Below are 27500 nucleotides of genomic sequence, written 5' to 3' on the forward strand. Positions count from 1 at the left end.
TTTTAACATACACTGAAGGGTTGATTCTCTGATCCATCATTTGTGTTATTACGACTGGCGGCACAACACTTATAATACGTCATTGGTTTGTCTAAGTGGTTCTTTAAGCCCTGGTCAAACGGCGCATGATAGTCGATGATAGTTGATGATGGTCGATGATTGTTAAAGCGCGCGCGCTCATTTAACCACCAACTATCATGCGCTATCATCAACTATCATTCACTCTGAGCGTGTTCAAATTCTTCATGATAGTTGATGATAGTTTTTCCCGTTTGACCACGCGCATGATAGTTGATGATAGTTCTTCGGTCTGCTGATTTCTCCACCAGCGCCCTCAAGATTAATTTTCAGTTACTTCTTCCAACAACTGAAGGAAAACGAAGCAGGCAGCTGCTTTCTTTCGCCGCGAAAAATTCATCCCTGAGAAGTTTCGTTCGCGATGTTGACACTCGGCAGGTGCCTGACACTAGAGGCTCACGGTAAACTATCGTCAGCTATCACGAGTTTCTTTGAGCCGTTTGACCAACCGTTTGATAGTCGATAATAGTGGATGATAGTTTTGACTATCATCAACTATCATCGACTATCATGCGCCGTTTGACCAGGGCTTTATGGTGGGTGATGGGGTTGTCTGCAGAAACTGTCAAGGGTGATGTTTAGTAGGCCTGCACCTGTTTTAAGCTTTATTATAAATGGACCCTGATAACCCGCAGTACCATTGTTTTTATGTCTTGGACCAATAATGTGAGCCGCTACAAACAGTCATACGCCTTTCACAGACCTGCTTTAAACTACAAGAAGTAGCGATATAGAAGGGCTTTGACATGGCCATTCTCACCAAATACGAACGCTTGTAAACAACGGGCAAACAGCATGCGTTTTTTCTACGACAATTAGTATTGTAATCTGTTATAATTATTGCAAGAAAGCTCGTTAAAACAATATAGCCGTCAAAGATGACAAGTGCCGGAGGTCCTACACTTATGATAACCTGTGGTAATTTTTATATATTTGTCCTTTTTACTCCCAAAGTCAAACTTCTGCCCATGTGCAGCAAATATAACGTACTGGGTGTTTGGGTAAAATGTTAAAATGAAAGCTACTCAGGAGAACTTTTTGTTTCAATCACATTGTTTGCTTCTAGATAAGTTTCAAAGTGAATTTTGCTTTTTTTTTTTTTTTTTTTCATCTTGGTCACCTCTGGCAGTAGAGGCATTTTTAAAAGTTTCGTTACATAATGGCAGGGATGTTTTCTTGTGCTAGGGAAGCAAGTGTCGAAAATTTGTCGCCACTCAATTCCGTTAAGACTGGTTTCCATATGATCGCGGATCGCAGATCGCAGATCGCAATAAGGTCTGCGATCGTCTGCGATCGTTTGGAAACTACTTCTGCGATCGTCTGCGATCCTGCGATCGCGATCGCAGACGATCGCAGAAGATAGAACCATGTTCTATCTAAAGGCTGGTTTCCATATGATCGCAGACGATCGCAGACCTTATTGCGATCTGCGATCCGCGATCATATGGAAACCAGCCTTTAGTCGTAACCAAATTGTGTAGCAAAATAGTTAATACTAGTCCTTTTTTTTTTCATGTAGGTGGAAGCCGAATCACAACTTATGTGTTCAGTTCCACTGGAATTCTAGTGGCATTGGCTTTGTTTGCTGGGTTATTAAGGTATTACTTCTTGCTCAAGAAGAAAAGGAAATCTCCACCAGGTTGGTATCACATTTAGTCTAATATTGACTGTGGCAAAAATTATTTTACATCTCTCGCAAACGATATGATTGTCTCTTCATTCTCCAAAAGTCTTCCTCCGAATTTCAAACGAATTTATTATGGATAAGATTAATTGGTAATTGGACTTTGTGTTGTCTAATTGGGTTTGTAAGAGGGAATGGATCGAAATTGAATAAATCAGACTCACCCTTTTTGATAATAACTCCTATGATTACGGACCAGATCATGGACTATAGAAAACATGCATTTCGAGTAAATAAAGTTTAATTTCTCTCAAAGAAAGTTACACCATTAAACTCAAAGTGAAGTAGTCTTGTATCTTTTCTCTTTTTACTATGCATTTCATAAACAAAGATTGACAAAGATTCGCGAAGGTCATAACACGGGCATTTCTAAGTCTTGGTAATCAAGCGTTTAAATTTGAATCAGGGACTTGGACACGAAGCGCTTGGTGTCATCCTCAACCCTGGGTATGCGGTTCGGGCATAAAAATGGGATTTTTTGATAATCTTGGCCTTCTCATTTGACTCAACTTTTTATTTCTCTTTTTTTTTTTTTTTTTTTTCACAAATTATAGTAGTATGGCTGAAATTGAGACACGAATGTTTAGTTTTATCAACAGAGTTTATAAGGAAATTTGGTCACCGTAAAGAAATTCGCCAGAATCTATTTACGGTGACCAAATTTAATTTTGTCAACTCTACTGATACAACCAAACATTCTTTTCCACTTGGCCACCGAGGCAGCAGCGCGGTTTATGTAGAAACTATCCCCCTCGTCTATCTAAAATTGAGAAATAGCGTTAGTTTTTATGCTCGAATCATAATTTCATGATATTGACCAAAAAATAAACAAACAGCATTTTTTGTTTTGTTTTGAGGAGGGTGGGGGTTAATTAAAGCAGGAACAATTGCTGCCACACGGCTCAGCTATAACAATCGGATTTTTGGGTTCGTTGTACAAAACATGGTAACAACACGCTTAGCGTTCTTACTTGCTACATATTTTGATTATTTTGTCAAAAAACACTAATGCTACGCACTGTGTTATTTCTGAGAACTTCATTTTGTTCTTATCATGTTTTCTTACCTTTCAGGTGATATTTCTAGTTCTGGTAAGTATATCCTTTTTGGAATAAGTGTGACTGTAATTTTAAGTCCGGTGAATGAATTGGAATGACGTATTATTTAGTGAGTGACACAGGCATGCTCGAAAAAGCAAATCTGGGTGCTCCTATCTGGATTCGAACCTAAGACCTTCCAATGACTTGTTCGGATGCTCTTCCACTGAGCTAAAGCTAGGAGACTCGTGGGAGCTAAGGTCATTAAACTAGGTTCATGGAACAAGCATCCTACATACTCCTAGGATTTGAATGTCAATGTGCGGCATATGCGCAATGAAATAAAAGTGATGGTATATTGTAAGCCTGGTGAATAAATGAGAATAATGTATTTTTGAGTGAATGACACAGGCATACTCGGAAAACGAAATTCGAGTGCTCGTGTGGAACCTAAGACTTTCCGATTACAAGTGCGGATGCTACGAAGGAGGGGAAGATCTTAGGTTCGGCTCCTGATAAGAGTACTCGGCTTTTTCCGAGTATGCCAATGTTAGTCGCTGAATAATACATCGTTCTCATATATCCTTGTATCAAGTGCAAATGAATGGACGGGAATTCTTAGTCATTCGCTTTTTTTGTTTTTGTTTTTGTCTTAACCTCGTAGAATTTGCTTACCACGCTTTCCTAATATACAGCCAAGACGATTCTGATTGGGTGACTGGAAAGCTCCTCCCTCTCCTGGAAGATGAACATCATCTTAAGTGTTGCATACATTACAGAGACTTTGAACCTGGAAAACCTTTCCAAGACAGCATGGCGGAAAGTGTGTACAGAAGTTACAAAATCGTAGCAGTGCTATCTAGCAGTTTCCTCAAGAGCAGCTTCTGCAGCTACGAGCTAAACATTGCAAAAGATCGACTTTTGAACTGTAGAGACAACAGTCTGGTTATTATAAGAATTGATAACGAAGATTGCCGTAAACTACCTAGAGAGTTAAGGAAAAGAAACTTTATCGACTATTCTAATCCATTAGAAAGACCTCTGTGGGAACACAAACTGCTTACGTTTCTCAATGGTCCGGACGATTGTGGTGATCGAGGCGATGCTGTGGAGCTGAATTGCGAAAATAGCAATGCGGCTCTTCCCATGAGCAATGAAAATCCTTTAAGCAGCAAAGGTGAACAACTAAACAGGGCAATTAACACGATGAACATCGTCAATCAAATTCGTCCTCTCTTTAGTCCTATTTCTCAATACCACGACTCGCCAGAAGAAATGCGGGAGACAGTGTTATAAACTGGGCCAATTTTCTCGGCTTGACTGAGTAATAAGTAATCGTGCTATTGAGGAGGAAACTTTCATCAGCATGTAATTTTTTCTAATGTGAAACATTTATGTGTAGTTGAAGATGGCCAGGTAGGCGAATACAAATTCTAAAGAAACAATGACTTGCAGTAGCTCATGCTTGTTCGTTATTTCGGAATAAACTTCACTTAATTGGATTGGATTCCTCTTGGTAAAATCGAGCAGACATATCAGATTTATTCACAGTCACTCGTGATTGTTACATCATCGTTGTGGGGGTAGAAAACTTAGACTGACCACATGATTAAAGATGATTTTTTTTCTCAGTTAACAAAAGGAGGAAGACATTCATATATATTGTTTAATCAGTCCCACACGGGCATGGCTAATACATGGTATGCCTAATACTCGGGCTCAGGGATCCCACATAAGGATAACAAGCATTATAATAAAAATGTTAGGCTTGTGGGATGTGGCTAAAACTGACTTAGTCAGAACACCCTATAAATATCCTTAAGTAAACTATAGGCCCAGATATATTTGTCTGATTGTGCGGTATTTTTACTTTGTCATTCGCAGCCACATCTTACACACGTTACAAGATTCAAATACGAAAGCCATTAATCCAGTTCTATAAAATGGAATTTACAACCTGGAAGATCGAACAGAGTGTTGATTTTGTTCTTATGTTTAACTTTGAACTACATCAATCCGCTCGAACGAAATGGGCCTGAGTATATTTTAAAAATGTAAATTTATATTTATCGGTTTCCGAGAACTTCCTGTTAGAAAATCATACTTGAAATTTGTCTTATTAATTCGGTGTAATTAAATGGAAGTAGTTATCGCGGTTACTTTTAAGGCGGAAGAGTGAGATTAGGGGTTTTTTTTTTTAAGGTTTTTATTATTACGGCACTATTTCAATGGTTTACAACAAAAGGAAATTACAATATATAAGAAAAGTAACAGAAAGATAGCATTAAATAACATAAATGTGAAAAGTAAAATGAGCTTAGGCTTTCGAGTTGGTCACTGCCACGTGCAACTAACTGGCGTGTAACGTGCAACTAAATAGAGCAAAAAAGTAAAGAATAATAAAAGTGCAATAATAGAAACATACTACAATTTTTACATAAAAAACAATAGGAATGATAATTAATAGTGAGGGCAATACCTTTTAAATGCCCAATATTCATTGGGCATTTAAAAGGTACAATAGATACAAAAAAGATACAAAAGATAACAACCATTTATGTACGCAAAGCAAATAAATAGCAATTAAAGCAAAGATTTATGACTGGAGTATTACAGTCCATCACCGAGGAGAGCAAAAAGCACACATGCAAAACGTACTATTCATAATGCTTCGCTCTCAGTGTGCATTCATGATTTTTTTTTCGGAAAATATGCCCCTTTTCAGAAGCTTTCTTAACAACCGTTGCTGTGAGCATAGAAGGCGAAGCACCTTGGTAGACAATGAAATTGACAGACAAATGTTCCCAATTTTGTTAAGAAGGGCCTTGGGGTCTACAAATAATCAATATATCCCCCACCTGCGAAAAAATATTATCTCTTCCGAGAACCTAATGGAGAACATTGCATTTATTATCCCTAAATCATTTCGTCTCAGTTAAGCTGTTTTGAGTCTCTGTGATTAAGCGTTTTTTGTTATTTCGGGAAAATTATAGAATAAAGTGTATATATATGAAATATAACTAAAATATATGATAAGGTGCGAAAAAGAATCCACCAATTATCATATTATTTGACAACTTGAGTACGCAAACACGGTAGATTTTTTCCTTGCTGTGAAAATAACTATTTCTGCTTCCGTTGTTATCGTTTTCGTCTCTTGTGTTCTTGCTCCCCTCTTTGTTCTCTATAAAAAAGTTTCCTGTATAAAGCCGCCCCCTCCTTTAATTACCAATGCAAATTAGCACCCGCCATTAAAAGGTAAATAGGTATGATGTATTTTCTCTCCGTCCGCAATGATTGACTTCGACCTGAGGGAGGCCCGAGAAGTTAACGTCGCATTTCAGTCGAATATGCTGGCAAGAGTAGCAGCAAATGAACTCCTTACCCGCACAAACAACAACAAACACCCTTTGCTTAGAGAGGAGAGCGCAAATGTAGTTGTCAGATGTAATTGAATTCTATTCGGCGCGAACACTAGGGAATGAAACTTGGCATTTATTCGCAAACTTAATCAAGTGCGTATTTTGTTAGGTATCAGCTAAGTTTCGGCCAAGTTTTGCTTGTGCGTCACCCCTCCAATTAGGAGTCGAACCTTAGTCATACTGTTCAGGGGGCAGCTGACAGTTCGTTGGGGGGTAACACCCACTCGAAAGCCATAACCGCCACAGACGAGAAGTCGGTTAAAAATTGTTGATTTTTAAAAAAATAGAGCTTTCTATAGCGAAATATGACCTCCTCAAACTTTCGAAACACTGGAAGAGCTTATATGGGGCAGATATGTCGCTTAGAGCGCGAAATAGCATTTTCCTAGGCCTTAGGCCAACGGCAGCTCAAAAATTCGTGAAACAATGTCCCGCACACTAAAACTCTATGCGACTTGAATTTTCAGCCAAAGAATCCGGACTGATTACACTACATTAGCTTTAAAAATGTGCCTTTAGAAATGCCAAACAACAATATATCGGAACACAGAAAACATTATTTCAAGTATTACTTTAGCGTGTCAGTCATAATTTTGCTAACTTTCGAGTCGGTGGATCAAATTCTTAAATAAAAGCAACTAAGCAAAAACTGGGTATAATTTTTTTGTTTATAATTTCTACCACTTTTCCGATGTTCCCATGGTAAGGTGTTAAAAGCTGAAGATATTTTCTTCTCGTGGAATATTTAATAGGTGGGATTACAATTATCATAATTAGTGTTGTAAATATGGGCAAACGGAACAGCGCCTAAACAAAGAAAGTTAGTTCGCTCTCGCGCAAGCTTCGGCACTTACAACGATGAAGGCTGTAGCAGCGTGTTTGCTCCTTTTGGAACTTTCAGTAAGGATGGGTGAGTACAACATAAAACGTATGCGTCACAGAAATATTTTAAAATCACAGGTAACTGTTAGAAGAATTTTTGGTAACTTCCAAAACATAATTAAGGGTGTTTACTTTGAGCTACATATCATGCAGCTTGGTCGAAGGTTTGGGTCACAATTACTGCTTCCATTGAATAACCTTACCTTAAAACGATACACACTGAAAACCAGAAAGCCTGAAGTTCAGTTAGAAATAAAACAAACTAAAAAACGAAATAATATGAAATTCGCCAATTTGAATTCCTTCTGGAAGCAACGAAACCTACTTAGACGTTCAGTGCATCGATTACAGGATACTAGCACGAAAAGTAAAAACTGTGTGTAAGCGTTTTTCAGCCAAAAGCCGTGGACCGAAAAAGAAAACTGATATCAATGCAAAATCTTAAAATAATCGACGGAACGTCACGAGCTCCAAAACAAGGATCGGGGGCCTACACCGATTTTCACGTAGCGTCCACTAACCGGTCTTGGTTATTACTTTATTACACGGCTATTTGCGAAATGAAAATTATTACAGTGGGATCTCCTGACGTTTTCATCTCGAGGCACTAGTATGACAATTCAGTCGTCTCTCATGACGGTAAAACACTTTGAAGATGTTTTACAGGGGACTGATAACGGACAACAAAACATAAAAAGCCACAACAAATTCTAATTTCACAGAAAGAATGCTCGTTTGAACCAAGAATATTACATGAGGAACGGGTGACAGCTCTTCAGAGAACAAGTGCCCGTTTACTGACAGCCTTTCCATCATTTTTCAACCACATGTTGAAAAGGAAATTTCTTCGTCATTGTAGAGGATGCGTTAAGAAGTAAAAATGTTCGACTTTTCTACTTCTACTCCTACGCGGTTAGTGCACAAAAGCAAAGGCCTTAACAAGGATATCATAGGAAGTTCTACTTCTACTCCTACGCAGTTAGTCCACAAAAGCAAAGGCCTTAACAAGGATATCATAGGATGTTAGCGCAATCAAAACAATAATGGTATAAATTCAATGCGTTATAGCTTAGCTTCTTCCCAGCGCAAACGCGAGAGAGGAACAGGCGACGCACTGTCAGGGTTCTTACGATTTGTCTGCAATCTTCCGAAAACGGACTCAGAATGCCTTCTTCAAGCTAAAGGAACTTTCCATAGTTCTTACAACATTATAAGGCCTTGGAAAATATTACAGGTCGGTACACGCAAAAAACAGCTGCTCTGTTTTGAACGACTGTTAAGATATTTTCACCTGTAAATATTGGAGTAATAAGAGGTAGATTATATTTATCACTAATACGAAGAAAAATCAGGGCTAAGCTTAAGTCGGCAAGTAAGATCAACCAGACAATATTTCGTATGCAAACCCCAGGAGAGGGAGGCACCCAATATATCTCCAGTTGCTTTTTGGAGGGGACATGGTTTCCTGCAAGCGTTTATAATACAAGGTATCAAATAACTGCCTCATTTCCGTGCAAACGGATAACAATGAAGACAATTCTTTTTACGAAATTCATTTACTTTGAAATTTTCTTTAATGGAGAGGATCAAATGGAGTTCTCATTAAAGAGTTTCAAAAACGTGACCTTGGTACCGCGTTTGGACATCTTTATTTTACCATGCTAACAGGTATTCGTATGAGGCTAGCTATCCGGCTAAGTAAACTTGCCCTGTCCCCACTCCGATGTTTTTGCTGCTTTTTTCCGAAATTAGATTAAAATATTATTTTTAGCTGAAGCTTATTGGAGACCCTGTGCTTACTAATCAGGTGAATTCAATAAAGCTTAAACATTTTACAATAAAAGCACTAAAATATTAATGTACACACAATTTATTAACACATTATAAAAATGTAAAAAGTGTATTAAAAATAAAGTTTACTGAAAACAGCCGAAAACGATACAATCACAGAAGCTCGCTTCATGCACCACAAATGTCAAAGCAATAATAAGATGTTTTTATCAAGATTGTGAATTTTAGGTTTAATGCGTTGAAGCTGATCGAATTTACTTGTCTCGTTATAACAATTTTCATTACGTAAAATAATATTTTGCTTGTAAGCTAAAGCAGGATAACTTCTGATAATAACATTCATGCATAACAGGTCCAATACCAGGACAGTATTGGACCTGAAATCTGATTGATAAATTGCTGAATATATTGGCTCTCTGACTTCGTCGGTCGTATGACTTTGAATGAGTAATTTAACTATACGTTATTAAAATAACAATTTGTGCAAAGAGGGACAAAAAAGAACGAGACTGTTTTAAAAAGAAAAAAGAGGAAATATAACAAAACGTAAATCAATAGCAGCTGAGACAACCTGGTATTCATTTTTCAAATTTACAAAAACAGAAATTTAGCTTACGATGTTCTTAGCTGCTGCAGTACGATATGGTGAATCACTGCAGTCTATCTTTTGTATATTTAAATAAAACGCCATTTGATGCGGTAGGGCTTAGCGTTGGGGACTAAGGTTCTCTTTTCAGGTCCCGGCATGGCAAAAATATGACCCTGTTATTATAACGATTTTTTATAGTGCAAGAAGTTGCTGCTTGTGGTCCAGGAGGAGGCTCATCTCAATGTAAGATGTTAATTAGTACTTTATAGTGAAGTTGACTATCGTTAATGTTTATTTCGTGATTTATGCGCTGAGTAATTCAGTTGTGTGATTGCGACTGTTGTGCTGGAAGTTATGTGGTGTAAACAATATCCCCCTCGCTGGTTTTGAATTGACCCTGCTTGAAATGTAGTTCTTTCTAAGTATTCCATTTGATTTTTCTATTTCCTTGTTTGCTAGTCAGTATGTTCGTGCAAGTACATCTAGATAAGGGGGTTAGTTTCTAAAGAAGCTGCAGTGCTGCGTCGGTGCGGAGTAGAAACGAATGTTTGGTTTATCAAAAGAATTGATAACTAAAGATTAAGTGATTGACCACCGCTCTGACGGAGGGCTAACGTTTCAAACGTCAGTACTCGAATCTCTTTATGGTGGCCAATTTACCTTTGATTATCGACTCTGTTGATAAACCAAACATTCGTAAGTAAATTTAGGTTTCGTTAGTTCTCAGGAAGCACGGTCTGACACTGTTCTTCAAGTTCTGATGTTTCGGAAAGACCAAATATGTCTACAATTTAGGTATTTGAGCTGGTGCACTCTATCTTGTGGTTGGTTGATAGAAAGTAGTCGTTGTTTTTAACCCAATCTTATGAAGAAACCTTTTGGAGAAATCAATCGTGCAGAGAGATCTAAAGAACCCCGGTACCTCTGACTTGTGCAAGTAGCTGTCCTTACCGTTTGACATTTTGTAGTTACTTTATCTCACGATTTTCATTGGAGTGTAATCACACTCCGGAATATATTTTCTTAAATTATTAAAATGCATCAGACTTACAAGACGAAGTATCTTTAATGCGGGGAATAAATCCGTTCAAAAGAAATAAACGGACATAGCGTGCTCGGAAGAAATCCACTTTGCCAGGAAAGCAATATTCCTCCATTTGAAGCACTCATATTGAAATTTATCCAAGAGCGAATGCGTGGAGACCATTAGTGGTGATCATTCCAATGGCAGCATTTTCTCTCAGTTCCTTTATATGTTGGAGCTTTTTTCGCGTTTTGCAAAATTAACTAAAATGTGCTTTTGGGAATAAAGGGGTTAATTAGGTTTTGAGTTACGTTTCTATACTGACAGTCTTTTTAATTTTTAGGGAATTTAACAAGAGGTGAGTGCATGGCAGTAGCCTTTTATGTGACACATAACATAATTCTCTGAATCAAAATTAATATGGAAAGAAGTTTTTATTTTAAAAATGATTACCTTATAATAAAAGGGTCAGTGAATCAGAATTCATACTTTCAGTGAAGGATAATGCTGTTCAGAAACTTAGTTAACGCATCAAAAGGTCAGCGTGCACTCTCTAATTTCTGGGAATGTCTGTTGTTAGCATTCAGGTACCTTTGTTACGGAGGAGCATTGCTCTGGCTCTTTGGAAAGAACACATTTATTTTACCCAAATACGCTGCTGTGTTAATCACATACACAAATAAGTACTGAATAATGTCTGTTTGCTACATGATTTCAGACTGTGTCTCTCCTTTGGGAATGGAGGAAAAAACAATTCCTGATTCTGCCATCACAGCTACCACAGCTGTAAGTAAACTCCAAAATAAACTTTTCCTTGATTTATTGCAAGTTTTTACTTTTATATTAGGAGATAAGGTTCTTGTGGATCAGATCAATGAAGAAAGAAGAAGTCTTTCTCTGTAGCTTGACAGCCATAAGTATTAAACCATGTAGAAACATCTTTGTAATGTTTAAATACAGATTTTCAATGGTTAAATTTAATTGTCTATAACATTTCTATGCCCATGTTTATAAAAAAATTGGACAAACAAAGGAACAACTAAACAAACCAGAAACACAAACGAACACGCAAGTGGGAGAACGAGTGAACGAATAACAATATGAGCAAACAGATAGCCAAATGTTCGAGTTAACACATCAGTTGGTGCACGGAACGTTCACCGGTGAAAACGAACAAACGAAAAACCGAGTGAACGAACTCACGAAACCAGCACAACGACCGAGTGGACAGCTCTTTTGTTTGTAGTCATAAGCGTTTACAAGGTTCATGGTGGTACAATTTACGCTCACTACATTCTATTTAATACGACTTTCACAGTGTGTTTCTCTAATAAGCAAGCTGATTTTTTAGTTTAACGTCTCTCATGGAGCCTCCAAAGCGAGGCTTGGTTCCACAGCGGGAAACTGCAGCGTGGGTGCGTGGTCACCTTCATTGTTGGACTTAAAACAATGGCTTCAGGTGGATCTGGGTAAGATCACTGCGGTAACAAAGATTGCAACTCAGGGTGGAGGAGAGGCAGCCCAGTGGGTGACTGAGTACAAGGTTTCTTACAGCGTTGATGGTGGTCAGTTCAAGTTTTATCAGCAGGCCTCAAACAATAGTCATGGCAAGGTGAAGTGTGAAAGCAAAACTAGAACTACTGATATTAAGAAACTGATCTTAAGATCCTTCCTTGTATACAATTTAGTACTTGACTCTAAAAAGCTTCCTTTGACGACAACTTCCCGCAGAACTGTATCTCGGTAACTGGTTGTTAATACTATTTGATCTTGATATTTTGAAAATGACTTGATCTTGGAAGAATTTGTAGGATAAACTGAGTCCTTCAAAAACAAATTTCTTGAGTGACCTTTAAAACATTTCTGTGGAGAACATTTGAGCCTTTTCGTAGAATTCAACGGTAATTGTAGTCATAATTTCAGGTTTATTGATCTACTCTTTATTTCTTTTTCTTTTAGATATTTCAAGCTAACAGGAATCAAAACAGTACTGTAATCAACAACTTCAGGCCACCTATTGTCGCTCGCTTTATTCGCATTCATCCAGTAAAATTTCATGGATGGATCTCGATGAGGATGGAGTTGTATGGTTGCTACTCGGGTAAGAAAATCTTGTGTTCATTCTTTCTTTTGAATAACTGATAGTCAAGTTACAGTCAATTGAGAAATGTTGACTATTTGCTAGAGCAAGCCCACTGGGTGACTATTTAAAGTTTCAGGCGTATTGACTTTTTAACAACCCAACTTACCAACTGGAGAAAATTCACCCTTTTCTTTTATATAACCTGGATTTCCGGGTTCTAATTTGTGTGCCAAAACCAGCTTTACCAGGCGTTTCAGAATAACCAACTACCATGGATACCAGGAAAGTGTGGTAAAGAAGGGCTAACCAGACATTTTACTCGTCAGCACTCGAATCTCGAAGTCCTTGTTCTCAAGGAACTGACGGAAATGGGAGCACCGTATGAACTGTACAGGAGGGCATTCGACTTGATAGGTCATAGTATTCTAGTTAGGAAGTTGTGCGCGCTCAAGTTGCCAATTTGCATCACAAACTGGATCATAGATTTTTTATCAGACAGATTTCAAAGAATAAAGCCTTCGCATGGCTGTGTCTTCGAATGGAATGCAGTTAGTTCTGGATTTCCTCAAGGCACTAAATTAGGGCTGTGGCTCTTTCTGATAGTGATTTAGTTTCTTATCAATAGCATATTTCTGTGGAAGTACGTGGATGATACCACGGCTTCAGAATTAGTATTTAAAAGGTCAACAAAGTGAAGCGCAAGCAAGTACGGATGAGGCAGCTGAATGGTCACGTATGAACAGAGTACTCGGCTAAACCATGAAAAATTTTAGGAACTGCGAATTTCATTCGCTAAGGAAGAAAGAGTCTTCTCTCCTATTGTTATAAACGGGGAAAATGTTAAGGTAGTTGACAGCGCGAAGTTGTCAGATGTAACTATTTCTAGCGACCTGACTTGAAAGGAACACGTTTCAGGGGTCATCAAGAAAGCATCAAAGAAGCAAATGTCTCGCAAAGTGATCTTTACCTTTTCTATACCTCCTGTTTGCGGTCAGTCATGGACTATGCTACGCCAGTCTTTCATTATGCTCTCCCTAAGTACTTAGCATATGAATTAGAACGTATACAAAAGCGATCAATGCCCATTATTTGTCTTTCTAAGGATTACCAGCAGGCATTTTTGAGCCTATAAATCTACCCACTATACAGGATCACCACAACGAGATCTGTACGCGCACGTTTAATAGTATCATCAAAGATAGAGACCATAAGCTTGCACATCTTGTATCGGAAGTGCCTAAAAGTAGCTATAACTTAAGGTATGTGCGCAAGTTTATTGTACCACGCTGTAAAACCAACAGGTTTAGGAATAGCTTTTTTATATCTTCAGCAAACCACGCCAATGAATGTGAATTGTTTTATCATGTTTTTATGGTATCATACGTTTTAAGGTTTAGCTGATATTTATATTTTTAATATTATTGATTTATTCGCAATTCCATTTCTTACAATTTGTGAATTTAATGCTGATACATTAGAGATATGTTATATAAGCACTTGTACTTGTACGCAATTCAGCCGCAAGGCTGCGATGTATTCAAATAAAGTACCATCATCTTCTTCTTCTTCTTCTTCTTCTTCTTCTTCTTCTTCTTCTTCTTCTTCTTCTTCTTCTTCTTCTTCTTTGCGAAGGCCAAATCACCTTATCAACTCTGTTCATCAAACCTTTAAACATTCGTTTCCCCAGAAAGCCTGGTAAGTCTAGTTACAGCACACGTGACCAGAATGACTTGTAGTCACACTGCAGCCTTAAAGCGTGAACTTTCGCCCCAAGATCATGCCTTACAAAAAAACACGTTTTAGGGGAAAATCACGGTTAACCTATGTTTCAGTCTCAGCGATTTGAGATATAGTCAAACTTGATTTTCCATCTCCATTATTCCAGTCAGTTGCTTTACGTTTCTTCTGTGAACTTTCTGTAGTGACTGCTGTGCTTGCGTGTGATTAAGTAAATTCTCTCTCTAATTCACTCCATACACCGCGCGGGCTTATGCATTTACGCCAAATAACAAAGAAAAGAGAAGCGAAAGCATAATTGTTTTTCTTGCTGCAGAGAATGGTAACTACTCCCAGTGGAGCGACTGGGCCTTATGTTCAGCAACATGCGGAGTTGGAAGCCGCACAAGAACCCGTTCTTGCACAAATCCTCCACCGGGTCCTTTTGGACATAACTGCTCTCATTTGGGAAGTGACACCCAGACAATACAATGTAATCTTACAAGCTGCCAAGGTGGGTCATTCTGTAGAGTGTAATTTACACATCAAAGGGCAGTAAAACCTTTACTTATGAGGTGCATTTCACTAAATTTTATCTTATGCCATGTCTTATTTATCTTATGGCAGTAAGAACCCTGGTCACTGATTCTGGGTGTTATGCTCTGTGGGAGAATCGTAGGGACACCTGGTAAAACGAAGGCGGGGAGAACCCTGCAATGGACTAACAATCCAACCATTGGGAGTGTAGAACAACGCTTCGTGCCTGTCAAAATATTAGGAATTCGCATTCTTTTTGAACTCGTTCCCTTTTTTGAATGAACGAAACAACGTCTTAATATAATTTGACACTGAGACATTTTCGAGAAAAGAGGGCAAATAAAAATTATTATTATCCACCTCGCTTAGTTCTGTTGGAATAACAAACGAACGAATATGACGCGTTATTCGTACAGTTAGTTGTAGTCTGAAATGTCAGCCGTTTCCTCCCCCTAACCCGCGCCCCCTGTGGTTTAGGGGGAGGAGATGGCTGACATTTCAGATTAAGTTAGTTATTTATAATGAAAAGAAAAACGGTCTGGTGGTTATTCGTACAGAAAAAGAAACGGTTTTCTAAGGCGCGCGCCCGGGTTGTTTCAAGTTGTCCATTTAGGTTTCTTTGCTATACTTATCGGAAAAGCTGAAGTTAGATAATAAATCTCGTATTGGGTGTTTTTTAGTGTCGCTGCGGTATATCTCTATTCAGTTTTTCTATTTTGACTCTCCCTGAGGGCTTGTGAAATACAGCACTACTCGTAAAAATATACGGTGATACTATAAACCAAGACAAATAAGCTATCTGTATCCCATATCATACAGAATTTTCAAAGGAAACGTTAATGACCCAAAAGGTAATCCTAATAACGATTCATACAGGCCCCAATGTGGCTCGGGTTCGATTCCCGGACTCGGTGTCATATATGGGTTGAGTTTGTTGTTGGTTCTCGTCCTTGCTCCAAGAGGTTTCAGTATCCGGGTACTTTGGTTTTCCCCCTCCCCAGAAAACAAAATTTCCAAATTCCTGTGGGCCACGGATTCGTCAGTCGCCGTGACACAATGTTAAGTCTCATCCTCGTTAAACAAAGTCGATTTATTATATAGAAAGATTTCCTAACTGCGACTCCTCCCTGGGCATGGAAGATAGAAGAATTCCCGACTCTGCAATCACACTTAATACAGCGCATGTGAGTATGGTCTTCTCTGTTGTCAGTAAAGCTAGTTTTAATCTTATTGAGTGGTTTTCCATTACTTATTATGTAGAGAATTTAATTTAAAAGGCTAGTATGGCGCAGTGACCAACACATACTGCACAAAATTATCTTGTGCTTTCGCTTTCGCTTATTCTTCCATCATGGGTATAAAGAAGCCCTTTACTCAAATATCAAATATTTCCTCACTACACCTACCTACATTCACACGTATATAAAATACCGGGGCAGCTCCTGTAAATGAGTAGGGATAGTCTACCTTTATGATAGCTCAAAATAACACGAAACTTAACCAAGAAGTTAATCTTAATAATTAACAAAGTTCATTATGCTTAGAATATTTTTTCAGGCTTTTTTTTTCAACTGCTTTAGTTGAGTACATAACTGGGATGGTTTCTCATTTATTTATTCTTTAATGCATCCGCATTTCAAATGTATGAATTTTATATATTTCACTTCAATACAAGTGCCCTTTACTACAGGGGCACTTTTATTTCTGGGCTCTGAAGTATTTCTAGTTTATAAAGCCTTAGGTTCTTGTTCATATCACAAGGGGGCCCTCAAATCAACTTTGATCAAGGACGAAATTCATTAAAGAACAATTCGTTGCTTCTTGAGTCCGCCATTTTTTCAGGTTTGAGCGAGGTACGGAACCGATGCCTCCGTTTGAATGGAAAGTGTGGAGACAAGAAACGATCGAAAACCATTCGGAATCGTCGCCGCGTAATTGGAAGTAACAATAATAATAATAATAAATAATAATAATAATAATAATAATAATAATAACAGTAATTATGATAATTTTAGTGTTTGTTTTTTTTAATATATAATTATGATAACTTTATTATTTACAAGAATAAAATCTACTAGATATTACTATAATAATAATAATAACAATAATAACAATAATAATAATAATAGTAATAATTATAATAATAATAAACGAATATTTATACAGGAATTTTCCGACGTTTATTTGTCACCAAAGAACATGTATAAATTATTCTTTATGGCGGCCGCTTGAGTGCTTCCTATGTCATAACTGAGCGAAGGACTCGGAAATGTGACATCTTGCCAAAGGAGACGCATGGATAAGGAACCTGACGCAGTGACCATTTATGCACCCCGTAAGACCTTGCTTAATATTTAAAATTGATTTGCTTTTAGACGGGATCGCTTTCCGAAGCTAGGCTTAATGAAAAAGGGTCGTGGCGGGTGTCACCGCCAGCGTCCGAGGGACAATGGATTCAGGTGGATCTGGGCAGCATCAGCATGGTCACAAAGATTGCAACCCAAGGTACCTGGGGCTCTTGGGTGACTCAGCACATGGTATCCTACAGCTTCGATGGTGGTTATAATCGTTTTTATCAACCGGCCTCAACTGATAACTTTGGCAAGGTAATTTGTGATGGTAGAATTCCAAGCCCAGAGTGACCAATCCAGGGGCAGTCAGCTTGAAATGTAATGCAAAATCCTTAAAATGTCGTTTCCTATTTTTCCAAATCGTCTCAGTAGCTTTTTTAAAAATGTTTTTGTACGCGAACAAAGTTTAATCTGTTGGTATTATTTAACCGAGAGATAAAGTGGCAGAATTTTTGGAAACGGGATCTCATCTCCCTGGTTTCTGTGCTATCGTCGCTTTAGGAAAATCCTTAAGCTAATTTATCAGTAACATATTTGTCCCTCCATGAGTCAATTCGGGCTAACATTTCGCCAAGGAAACTCTATTTTTATCCACCGAAAGTATTACCCCTGGTTTCTGGTTTCACAATGCCGATTTTGTTGGCTGTGAAAAAAGATTTATTAAAAGTCACTTTCCATTTGTTTTTTCTGTAGGTATTGCGAGGTAACATGGACCAAAATAGCATTTTTTTCAACACATTCAACCCGCCTATCGTGGCTCGCTTTATTCGTATTCATCCAGTAAAATTCCATGGATCTATAGCGTTGAGGATGGAGTTCTATGGCTGTCATTCCAGTATGTAAATAGTTTATAAAAACAGTAATGTTTTACCTATAAAACCGTACGAGTGTTAAATTTGTAGTTTTCTTGTCAAACACAACAGAACTAGGAGTTACAGACTTGTGGCGACGACCGTCGTATTTGCTAAAAGATCGTGTTATGTTTGGCCGCACTAAGCTATTAAAGAACGTAAGTCGATTTATCAGTGAAATTGAATCAATTTCAAATGTCCTCGGAAGGGTTAGACCTGCAATTGTGCGGCTGACATGGAAATTCAAGATGTGGCACAGCAAGGAGGCAATTTTTAATCAGCCTTTATAAAGGAATTGAAGATTATACTATTTTGAACAAAATTGGTTTCTGTTGTGACAAAAAAAGACTTTAACTGAGAGGTGAGTGGTTAAATCAGCTAGCGTTGGGAAATTGAAAACGTGGAGAAAACAGCCTTAACTTAGTAAGTTGCCGTAACGCTTCGTAAAAACAACCTTGTTACACTTCCTTCATTTGCTGATATTTCTACTTAAGAAAATGGAAACTAAATACTTTTTCGCTGGGAATTCAAAAAATTGATGCAAACCAAAATGGTTAAGTAGAACGCACTAAAATTAAAGGAAAGTATCCTGTGTGTTAATAGAAACCTTTAGATTCTTGTACGAGTACAAGTGCGACTACGGGTGTCATTTTGGCGGGAAAACGAGATAGCCGTCGTCATTTTACTACGAGATTTTGTAAGAATCTCGTAGTTGCGAAAACAAGTCCTCGAAACATAGGTGGTCTCATCTTTTTGGAATCACAAAAGGGCTTAGCTCTCATTTATCAGGTTTGTTGCTCACAGAGTAAAATGAAGCTTCCTCGGATATATATTTTCTTAGTACTTCAGTAAAAACTTAAGGTAAATTTTCGTATCCGAAGTCGTATTCGTACTAGAATCTAAAGGTCTCTACTAACGGCATACCGTATTTTCTCAATAAACCGCGCCCGGCGTTAATTTCAAACTTGGCCTCAGGGACCCGGCGTTTATTTGAAGCCGGCGTTAAATCGGGGTCCGGCGTTTATTAATGAAGTAAAATTTTCATCATTTTTTAGGTTGATTTATTATTTCACATTCTTTGAGACCCCTTGCGCAGTTTGTCAAGGCGGGACGATTTCTCCCTTGGACCCGACCTGAAAGACCTGAGAGTGCCTCAATCATAACAACAGGAACGTGAACATTGCTATATATTTTCAAGTTTGTTTTGTTGTACAGCATACATCGCGGTTAATGTCACGCCAGACTTGTTTGTTGAGCATTTATTAAAGTAACAAAAGCAGTATACCGTACAGTACGTGTCATCGCAGTGCTTCTCTAGTGAATATCTGTACTTGTTGGCTCGACGCAATTAAACGCCGGTACCTCGAACAAAACTAACAGTTTTGACCCGGCTTTTAAACAAGGCCGGCGTTTAATCGAGAAAATACGGTAATACTAAAAGTTAAAGCTAATTATTTCTTAGGTTTTACAACCCCTCAGCTTCCGGTTTGTGAAGCAGGTTTGGGATTGGAAAGTTATGCCATTCCTGACTCGTCAGTGACAGCTTCCAGTTGGTGGCGTCCTTTTACACCCGGAAAAGGAAGGCTCCATTTGTACACTCAACCTAGAGGTTTTGGAGGCTGGCAGCCACATCCTGAAAACAAGGATGGCAGCTGGTTTCAGGTAGACTTCAGGGATTGGACTAAAGTAACAAGAATCTCAACGCAGGGAGGTTCATCTTATCCTTATTGGGTAACGAAATACCTTGTGACATATTCTTACGACGGAACGTTCTTTGAGGAATACTCCAAGGTAATATTATGTCAACTGATTTAATTTGCTTGAAGGAGTTAATATCCTAAAGAAATGATTTTCACTGGATTCCGAAATTTTGGCCATTTTTATAGTACAGACGTCTCAAACGTCTGGGTTTCTTTCTGGCGAGTCTTTTTTTTTTTTTGTCTCTGACGAGAGACCTCTGCAAGCAGAGAATATAAGATTCCATAGTCACGGCATTTCATGGCTGAAAATACACAGAAAGGCAGAAAAAAGCCTTCGAACAATTCAATTCATTGAGCTAAGCCTTTTTTTACGTCTAAAAATCGAAATCGTACAATTTTTACAGAAAAGAAAGACGCAAGGCAGTGCGAAGTACTGACCCGAACTGAGCACGTTTTTAAAAGATTTCACTACTACTGTTTGGAGTATGAAGAATCGGTCAAATAAAAAAAGGTTTTTCAGAATAAATTCACATTCACAAGCGTATTTTGTGTGTGTGTGGGGGGGGGGGGGGGTGGGGGGGAGGGGTGACGATTCCTGTCTTTGACCATAATCCGTCTTCTAAGTAAACAAGTCGACTACGCGAAATACTAGAGACGCGAACGACTTCGTACATGCTAAAAGACTTGCCAGAAAGAAACCTCTGCTAGCAGGGTAAAATCTTCCGATTGAAAGCTCGTGAACGAATATATCAATCCACGAAGCCATAATATTTGGCAACAGCGGTTCGATTGACTCGATTTCGAGTCAGTGAAACTAAAAGTGTACATATCCATCGCGACTGATTTCTAGCGATTTCAGCTTCATTTACAAAATCCCTGCTAATCCAAGCATACTGAAAGCTTTTTCCGTCACACTTATGATCCATGTTCCCGCGTATGCTGTTACTGTACGTAATTTCTCTTTCTCTTCTAAACGAGAGAGTGCCCAATCCCGACTTCTTCCTATTTTTATGTGAAAGCCCAACAGTTTGCCTGCTGCCTGGAAAACAAAACTACATGCAAGCTCACTTTTGCACAGCAAATCAGTCAAAACTGGATGCGCACGAGTTGACAAACTCGTTAAAACCGGTTTTTAAACCTGTTTCTCACGTGACCTACCTCCAAGAATTTGGGGGTATCTAAAGCGCACGCTCAACGGGAAATATGAGCGCTCATGGCAGAGGTTTCTCTCGGGGAAGTCAACAAGCCGATTACGCGAAATATTAGAGACCTGAACGGCTTCGTACATGCTAAAAGACTTGTCAGAAAGAAGCTTTTGCTAGCAGGATACAAACGTCTAGATGCATTAAACGTCTGCCCGTTAAGTGCAACGAATATATATACAAAGACCCTCTATTATCTCTACGTATGCGCAGCTAACGATGATAACTGAGGTCTGCCTCTAAAGACGTTTACATTTTATATACTTGCGGATAAGACGTTGAATAAGCTATTACCTGGTGGGATCTTTCGCAAGCAGCGCCGGTAACTGTAGCTGCTGGTCAAGACCTTACGAGATTAATGCCTTGAAGTTGGTAGATCAATTTTATGCCATTCTCTTCTTCAAGTTAGTTACAAAAGAGATTTCACGTGTAATACTAACCGTGCATTAACTCCATACAGAGTACTGAGATTCATACGTATCATCTACTGTAAGACGCATTCCGTATACCGTGCGAGCAAACATCAATTGTGCCATACGATTTTCTTTGACTGAAACCATCTCTTCTATTTCAAGGTATTTGATGGCAATAGTGATCAGTTTACAGTTGTGAGTCACAAACTGCAGAATCCCATTATTACACGGTACATCCGAATCAACCCTATAAGCTACCATCGTTTTGGCATTGCATTGAGGGCTGACTTCTATGGCTGTAAATCTGGTAAGTATCTTGCAGTTTATCTTTTCCAGGTGTATTCGTTATAAACTCAGTGGGATCGTAATAAACTCAGTGGGAATTCACAATGATTAATCATGATTACTAAAAAGGATCATGCACTAAACTAGATTGGACTCCATGAAAAATGTTTTGCAGCTCTGTTAATTCTGTAAGCCCAGGAATCATTTCATAAGTAGGTAAATTATGATCACGCGGGTGAGTGTAGTCCTGACAAGGACTGTTTGAGGTGATATTCCGGACTGACGTTTCGACAACCTGAGCGAAAGTAATCTTCAGAACGAAACGATAAAAAAAAAAAAAAAGAAAGTAATCTTCAGAGTCAGGTGAATTGTGAATTGTCAGTAGATAGTCTGTTGGCTGTCTCCGTGGTTAAGATTGACAGCCTTGGACCCTGAGTTTTGGAGTTCATGTCCTACTGAAAGGCGCAGTAACTACACGTCAGATTTTAATTTCACAAAAAGGAAAACGTCTGTAGCCCAAGGTGTGTCAACGTATCTTTAGCAGTTGGCTAGTTAAAAGTCTTTGAAACTTCGTTGTTTGGTCAACTTTAAGCCAATAACAACAAACATACAAAAAAAATGGCGGCCTAAACAAACACACTGGGTCGGTTTTTTTGTTCGAGCCGCAAAGAAATGGTCGCATTAAATATTGATTTCAGTTGCCTAGGGTAACTCCTTCCTGCCAACCTTTTTTTAATGTTCCACTTACATTACACAGGATTTCCACTTCCTAACGTAAGTCCTTGTAGGACACCGTTGGGGATGCAAAACGGCCAAATAACAAAAGATTCCATAACAGCGTCCTCTCAAAGAAGTCCAACGGATGGCCCTGAAAACGCCAGGCTTTGGTTTAGTAGAGGCTCATGGATGCCACAAACAAGCGACAAAAAACAGTGGCTTGAAGTTGACTTGGGAACTAAGACGCAAATTTCCGGCATTTCTATCCAGGGTCATCCTAATAACCCCTCCTGGGTGAAGAGTTACTCACTCCGTTACAGTAACAATGGTGTGTTTTTTGAGGTATATTCTTCACCAGAGCAACAACCCAAGGTAAAATTCTAACCAAATAACTTAGTAGATTATAGTTTTTCTTGGTTTGAAGTACTTGTACTTCTTTAGGTAATGGACGTGGCTAAAAGCAAAGATCCGCTGGGAAAAATAGAGACGAATTTAAAGGTGAAGGTAGTGAGGGCAAAGGAACGCTCATACACTTCTTAGTAATATCTCACTTCAGTATATTGGCGATCTTATACCCAGAGTCCTCGGGCTCTAAGGGCGAGCGGTTGGTCGCCTGGAGAGACTACAGTAAAAGGCAGCGCCGTTAACAGGGCAGCCAATCAAAGAATGGAGATTTTTCGATTTCTCCCGTCTCTCTTGGCGACCAACCACTGGCCAAAGAGCTAGTGGACTCCGGATACGAGATTGGTTTACTGGTGTTCCCTCTGATCAACTTTTTTCAACATGTTTTGTCAACATTTAAATGTTTTTGATGTTGGTGAAAAATGTTATATGGTGTAAGCGAGACATTTTCGTCTCGTTACGCGTACTTTAGTAAAGAAAAAAAAACGAGTTTTAAGACCGCTGAAAATATTGTAGCTGCTCCCCACCCGATTTCAAAAGAGAGTTAATGTTTCAACTCTTTTTCACGAACAATCAACACGTTCAACGGAAAGATTGTCGTAGCGATCATTTTTACAATTATTGTGGTTTGCAACTGAAAACCACAGTGAATGACTGCGGTCATGGTGCGCTGTACATTAGGTCTAAAGGGAGCGGCGAAATGAACTATTGTCAAGGCTTCATACAGGCGTTACTTCGCTCACTTACAAACATCCTTTGCCATTTCTTCTCGCGCTGCTTACCACTATTTCAATGGTTGGATCAGGCTAGAATACTTGTGAAAGCAGACTTCGAAATTTCTGCCATTTATTGTTTAATTCACTACTAATTGAGAAGTAAACACTGTTTAGCTGATTTCATTTTTAAATTGTCCTTCCTGTTAAAAATTTGTATAAAATCATTAAAGAATTGCCAGAATTTCCAAATTCTAGGTTTGGGATTATTTTTTCTGCTTTATTCTTCTTCTCTTCGTTCTTTCTTTCTTTCTTTCTTTCTTTCTTTCTTTCTTTCTTTCTTTCTTTCTTTCTTTCTTTCTTTCTTTCTTTCTTTCTTTCTTTCCTTCTTTCTTTCTTTCTTTCCTTCTTTCTTTCTTTCTTTCTTTTCTTTTCCTTTTTTTTGTTGTTGTTGTTGTTCTTTTAATTTTTTCACATTTTACTATCAAAAGAGTGGTGAACAGGCAACTACGAAATGTATTGTCATATTATTTTATCTGTACACGGAAAATCATCAGTGCAATGTAAAAAAATATATATTAAATATTGTAATAAAAACTACACCGAAGACGAAAAGTGCGCTTTTGTCTTCTTTTTGAAAACCCCCAGGGAGTCACACTCTCTCAGATTTTGCGGCAGTGTTCCATAGAACGGCACCACTATAGAAACTGCGTTTCAGGTACTTCGTTCTTGGCTGAGGGTGATTAAGACTGTTATTAAAATTTCTCAAACCATAATTAATGTTGTATTCAGAAAACATGTTGCGAAGATTCACTGGCGTGAGATTATGTAAAGCCCTGCTAATAAACATCATAATTGCCTTGTGCTTTTTTCGATGAAAACCTTACTTATCCCACCAAAAGTGTCCAAAAGACGTGAAGAACTAGCTTCATTAATTGATTTTGTTATAACCTAGCAGCTGGTGTTTGAAAGCTTTGAAGATTTTCGCTTAACTGATTATTTAAGCCACCCCAAACAATGCAGCAATAATTAAAGTGTGCTTGGATGAGGGCATGATAGATCTTAATAGCCGTGTCTATGTCTTTTTATGGCACCTATGTCAGAGGGTATCTTCTTAGGATTTTCATCAACGTGTTTTTCCATGTCAGCTTATCGTCTATAAAAACACCTAATGAACTAGCACTCTCAACATGGTTGAAAAGTGTAAATGGTACTATACGGGATCAGACCACGATTTTTTTTCTTTCTATTACGATGGTTTCAATTTGACCGTCTTAATTAATAAACATATCTGAATTTTTTTGAATTAGTAAGTTTGAATACTTTCGTGAAATCGTCTGGCACTTTATCTATTTTCAAGATGCGGATAAAATCTGTAAATCATAGTAATCTGTTTGACGGAAATGCAAAGGCTGCTTTCACTGTGACAATTAATTACTATTTAGTCGGTAGTCGTGTTAAACGATATTGTATAGAGTAAATAAGTGATATTTCCTCAAGGTTTTTTTTTATTAGTATTAAATTAGTGTTATAGATTTGGTGTCCCCAATTAGCGTACCCCTTGAGTACATCAGATATATATGACAAGTTTTGCTTGTTTAAAGATCTTTTCAGGGAACACAGATCACAAAAACTTCGTCAGCCATGAGCTGATTCCACCAATAAGAGCACGGTACCTCAGAATCATTCCACAGTCTTGGAACTATCGAATAGCTTTGAGGGTAGAGATCTATGGCTGCAAAAAAAGTAAGAATTCCTATTTTAACCAGATCCTGTGTTTCTTAGGTTAATGGAAGCTGTTTGCCTTCAACTGCAAATTACAAATACTTTGTAACATGGATTTATGGATTCTTCTTTCATACAGAGAACGGAAACTTCTCCCAATGGAGCGACTGGTCTCCATGTCCTGTAACATGTGGGCTCGGAAGCCGATCAAGGAACCGTTCTTGTACAAATCCTCCCCCGGGTCCTTATGGAGACGACTGCTCTCACTTGGGAAACGAGACCCAGATAGTGCAATGCAACAATACGAAATGCCCAGGTATAATACCGGATAGTTAGCTCACAGCGAATGCACGGTTTACTATAATTGAATCCCAGATTGAGTTGAACGATTTAACATTGATTGAAATATATTTCATTGGCAACCCCCAAAATGTTGGAGGAAAGTCAGGTCACATGTACAGGTTGCTGCAACTTGTTTACTCAGAAAATTTCAGTGTCAAAAAAAGCCTGTTTGGCCTTACACTATCAATCCCTGAGGGTTCCTGTACAGGAAGGCTACCTCTATGTTGTGCTAATACGGTACTAGTCATCTTTAAAGCTCTGAAACTGGATAGTGATATATCATACACCGAGCGTGAACTTCGGATTTGAGGTCGGTGCCTCCTTTTACTACTACGCATACATTCTGCGCATCTCATGATGGTCTGAGGACCTCTAATTTCTAAAGGAAAATGCGAACTAATAAAAAGCTGTTTTTGTGCGGTTTACGACTATACGGAAAAAGAAGATCTTATCAAGGGCTATTAAAAGAGAAAAAGAAAATAGGGGTTACCATGCATTTTCAGGGATAATTAACCTTCAATTTGGTAAAAAAAAAATTAACATAAAAAAAGCCATACGTTGTTATGCATTTTAATGCTTTTGAGATTATTGTTACTTAATTATCTCTGAAAATGCATAGTTACCCCCAACTTTCTTTTGGGATTCCAATAGCCCTTACTTAGACCTGCTTTTCCCGTAAAGTCCTTAGCCGTGCGTATTATTTGGTACAGTCCTTGAGACTCCATTCGTCAAGGACAATGGGCCCTATGCAAAAGTGGCCGACACTTTAATATTCTTTTGTTTGCATTCAAATTAGTCTTACTAGCCTCGTTCAAGTGAAATATTCTTTTAATTTCCTAAGGTTGGTAAGGCTAATTTTAATGCAAACAAAATAATGTTAAAATGTCAGCCATTTTTGCATAGGGTCTATCGCACTGAGTTTAGTAAGCAACTGAAGCGTAGCGAAAAGAAAGTCTGAAACATTCCTCGCTTTAACGGTCCTGGAACATTTGTCTTTTCTTCTTTTCTTGAACATTGTCTTTTTTTTTTAATGTAGTAAATGGCAATTTTTCCCAGTGGAGTGATTGGTCTCCGTGTTCTGTTACGTGTGGGGTCGGAAGCCGCTCAAGAACCCGTCTTTGCACAAATCCTCCCCCGGGCCCTTTTGGACATAACTGCTCTCATTTGGGAAACAGTACCGAGTCAACACTGTGCAACAACACGGTTTGTGCAGGTATAATAACAAAAATAATTGCATGTGGGATTCAATTTGATCCATTAATCATCTGCATCAAATTATTTTTGCCCAAGCTATAAATTTATTTTTTTAGCCGTTTAAATGGTTAAAGGCTGTTACTAAAATATTGTTAGATCCACAAATCATTGTGAAAAAACTTAGAATATACGCAGCACATTACAAAATAATGGAATGATACTGACACATTATACTTATATAGTTTTATGTATTACACTTATACTAGACGCATTGTGGTCATCATGATGCAGCATGTAGAGGAACTAACATAAAGGCGTTCACGATACATTTGTTTAAAAGCTACTTCAACTCGGAGTGAAGATTGAATTTCACACACGTGTGCAATTTGGCTAGTGAATTGGCACTATATAATATATATAAATATGGTGTTTACTTTATTCCTTGTCACCCATTATTATACAAATGTATGTTCCACTTTTAACATTGTGCTGTGAAATTAAATACTCCAGCCTGACTGATTTTATTAATTAATTTAATTTAATTTACCTGGCGTAGGTAGTTCTCAAGCTCCAGATAAACAGTCAAGTAAGTAGAATATCTGAAGTTTGTTAATCTTAATTTTATTGGCTGAGAGTAAACAGGCTTATGTAGGTTTCCATAGAAGAACAGTTATTCCATTATTTCTATTTGTGCTCTAAGTGCACAGACGGCCTCCAAGTTTCATTTATACCAAGAAACATGTACGCAGTATCTCTGGCGGT

The 27500-nt window shown here is 38.2% G+C and overlaps 1 protein-coding gene across 1 annotated transcript in view; it reads left to right on the forward strand.

The window, feature by feature from the left end:
* The window catches only part of LOC146479902 (uncharacterized), a 76360-nt gene that overhangs the window by 42549 nt on the left and 6311 nt on the right, over window positions 1-27500 (forward strand). The window contains exons 10-19 of the mRNA XM_085110754.1: window positions 15945-16027; window positions 17219-17449; window positions 17888-18029; window positions 19508-19836; window positions 21523-21667; window positions 22403-22734; window positions 25082-25223; window positions 25342-25518; window positions 26581-26757; window positions 27295-27324. Coding sequence (XP_084966880.1) covers window positions 15945-16027; window positions 17219-17449; window positions 17888-18029; window positions 19508-19836; window positions 21523-21667; window positions 22403-22734; window positions 25082-25223; window positions 25342-25518; window positions 26581-26757; window positions 27295-27324 — 1788 coding nt within the window. The remainder of the gene's footprint in view (window positions 1-15944; window positions 16028-17218; window positions 17450-17887; window positions 18030-19507; window positions 19837-21522; window positions 21668-22402; window positions 22735-25081; window positions 25224-25341; window positions 25519-26580; window positions 26758-27294; window positions 27325-27500) is intronic.

This window comes from Pavona decussata, unplaced genomic scaffold (assembly GCF_977016875.1).
Source record: "Pavona decussata unplaced genomic scaffold, jaPavDecu1.1 SCAFFOLD_58, whole genome shotgun sequence".
NCBI lineage: Eukaryota > Metazoa > Cnidaria > Anthozoa > Scleractinia > Agariciidae > Pavona > Pavona decussata.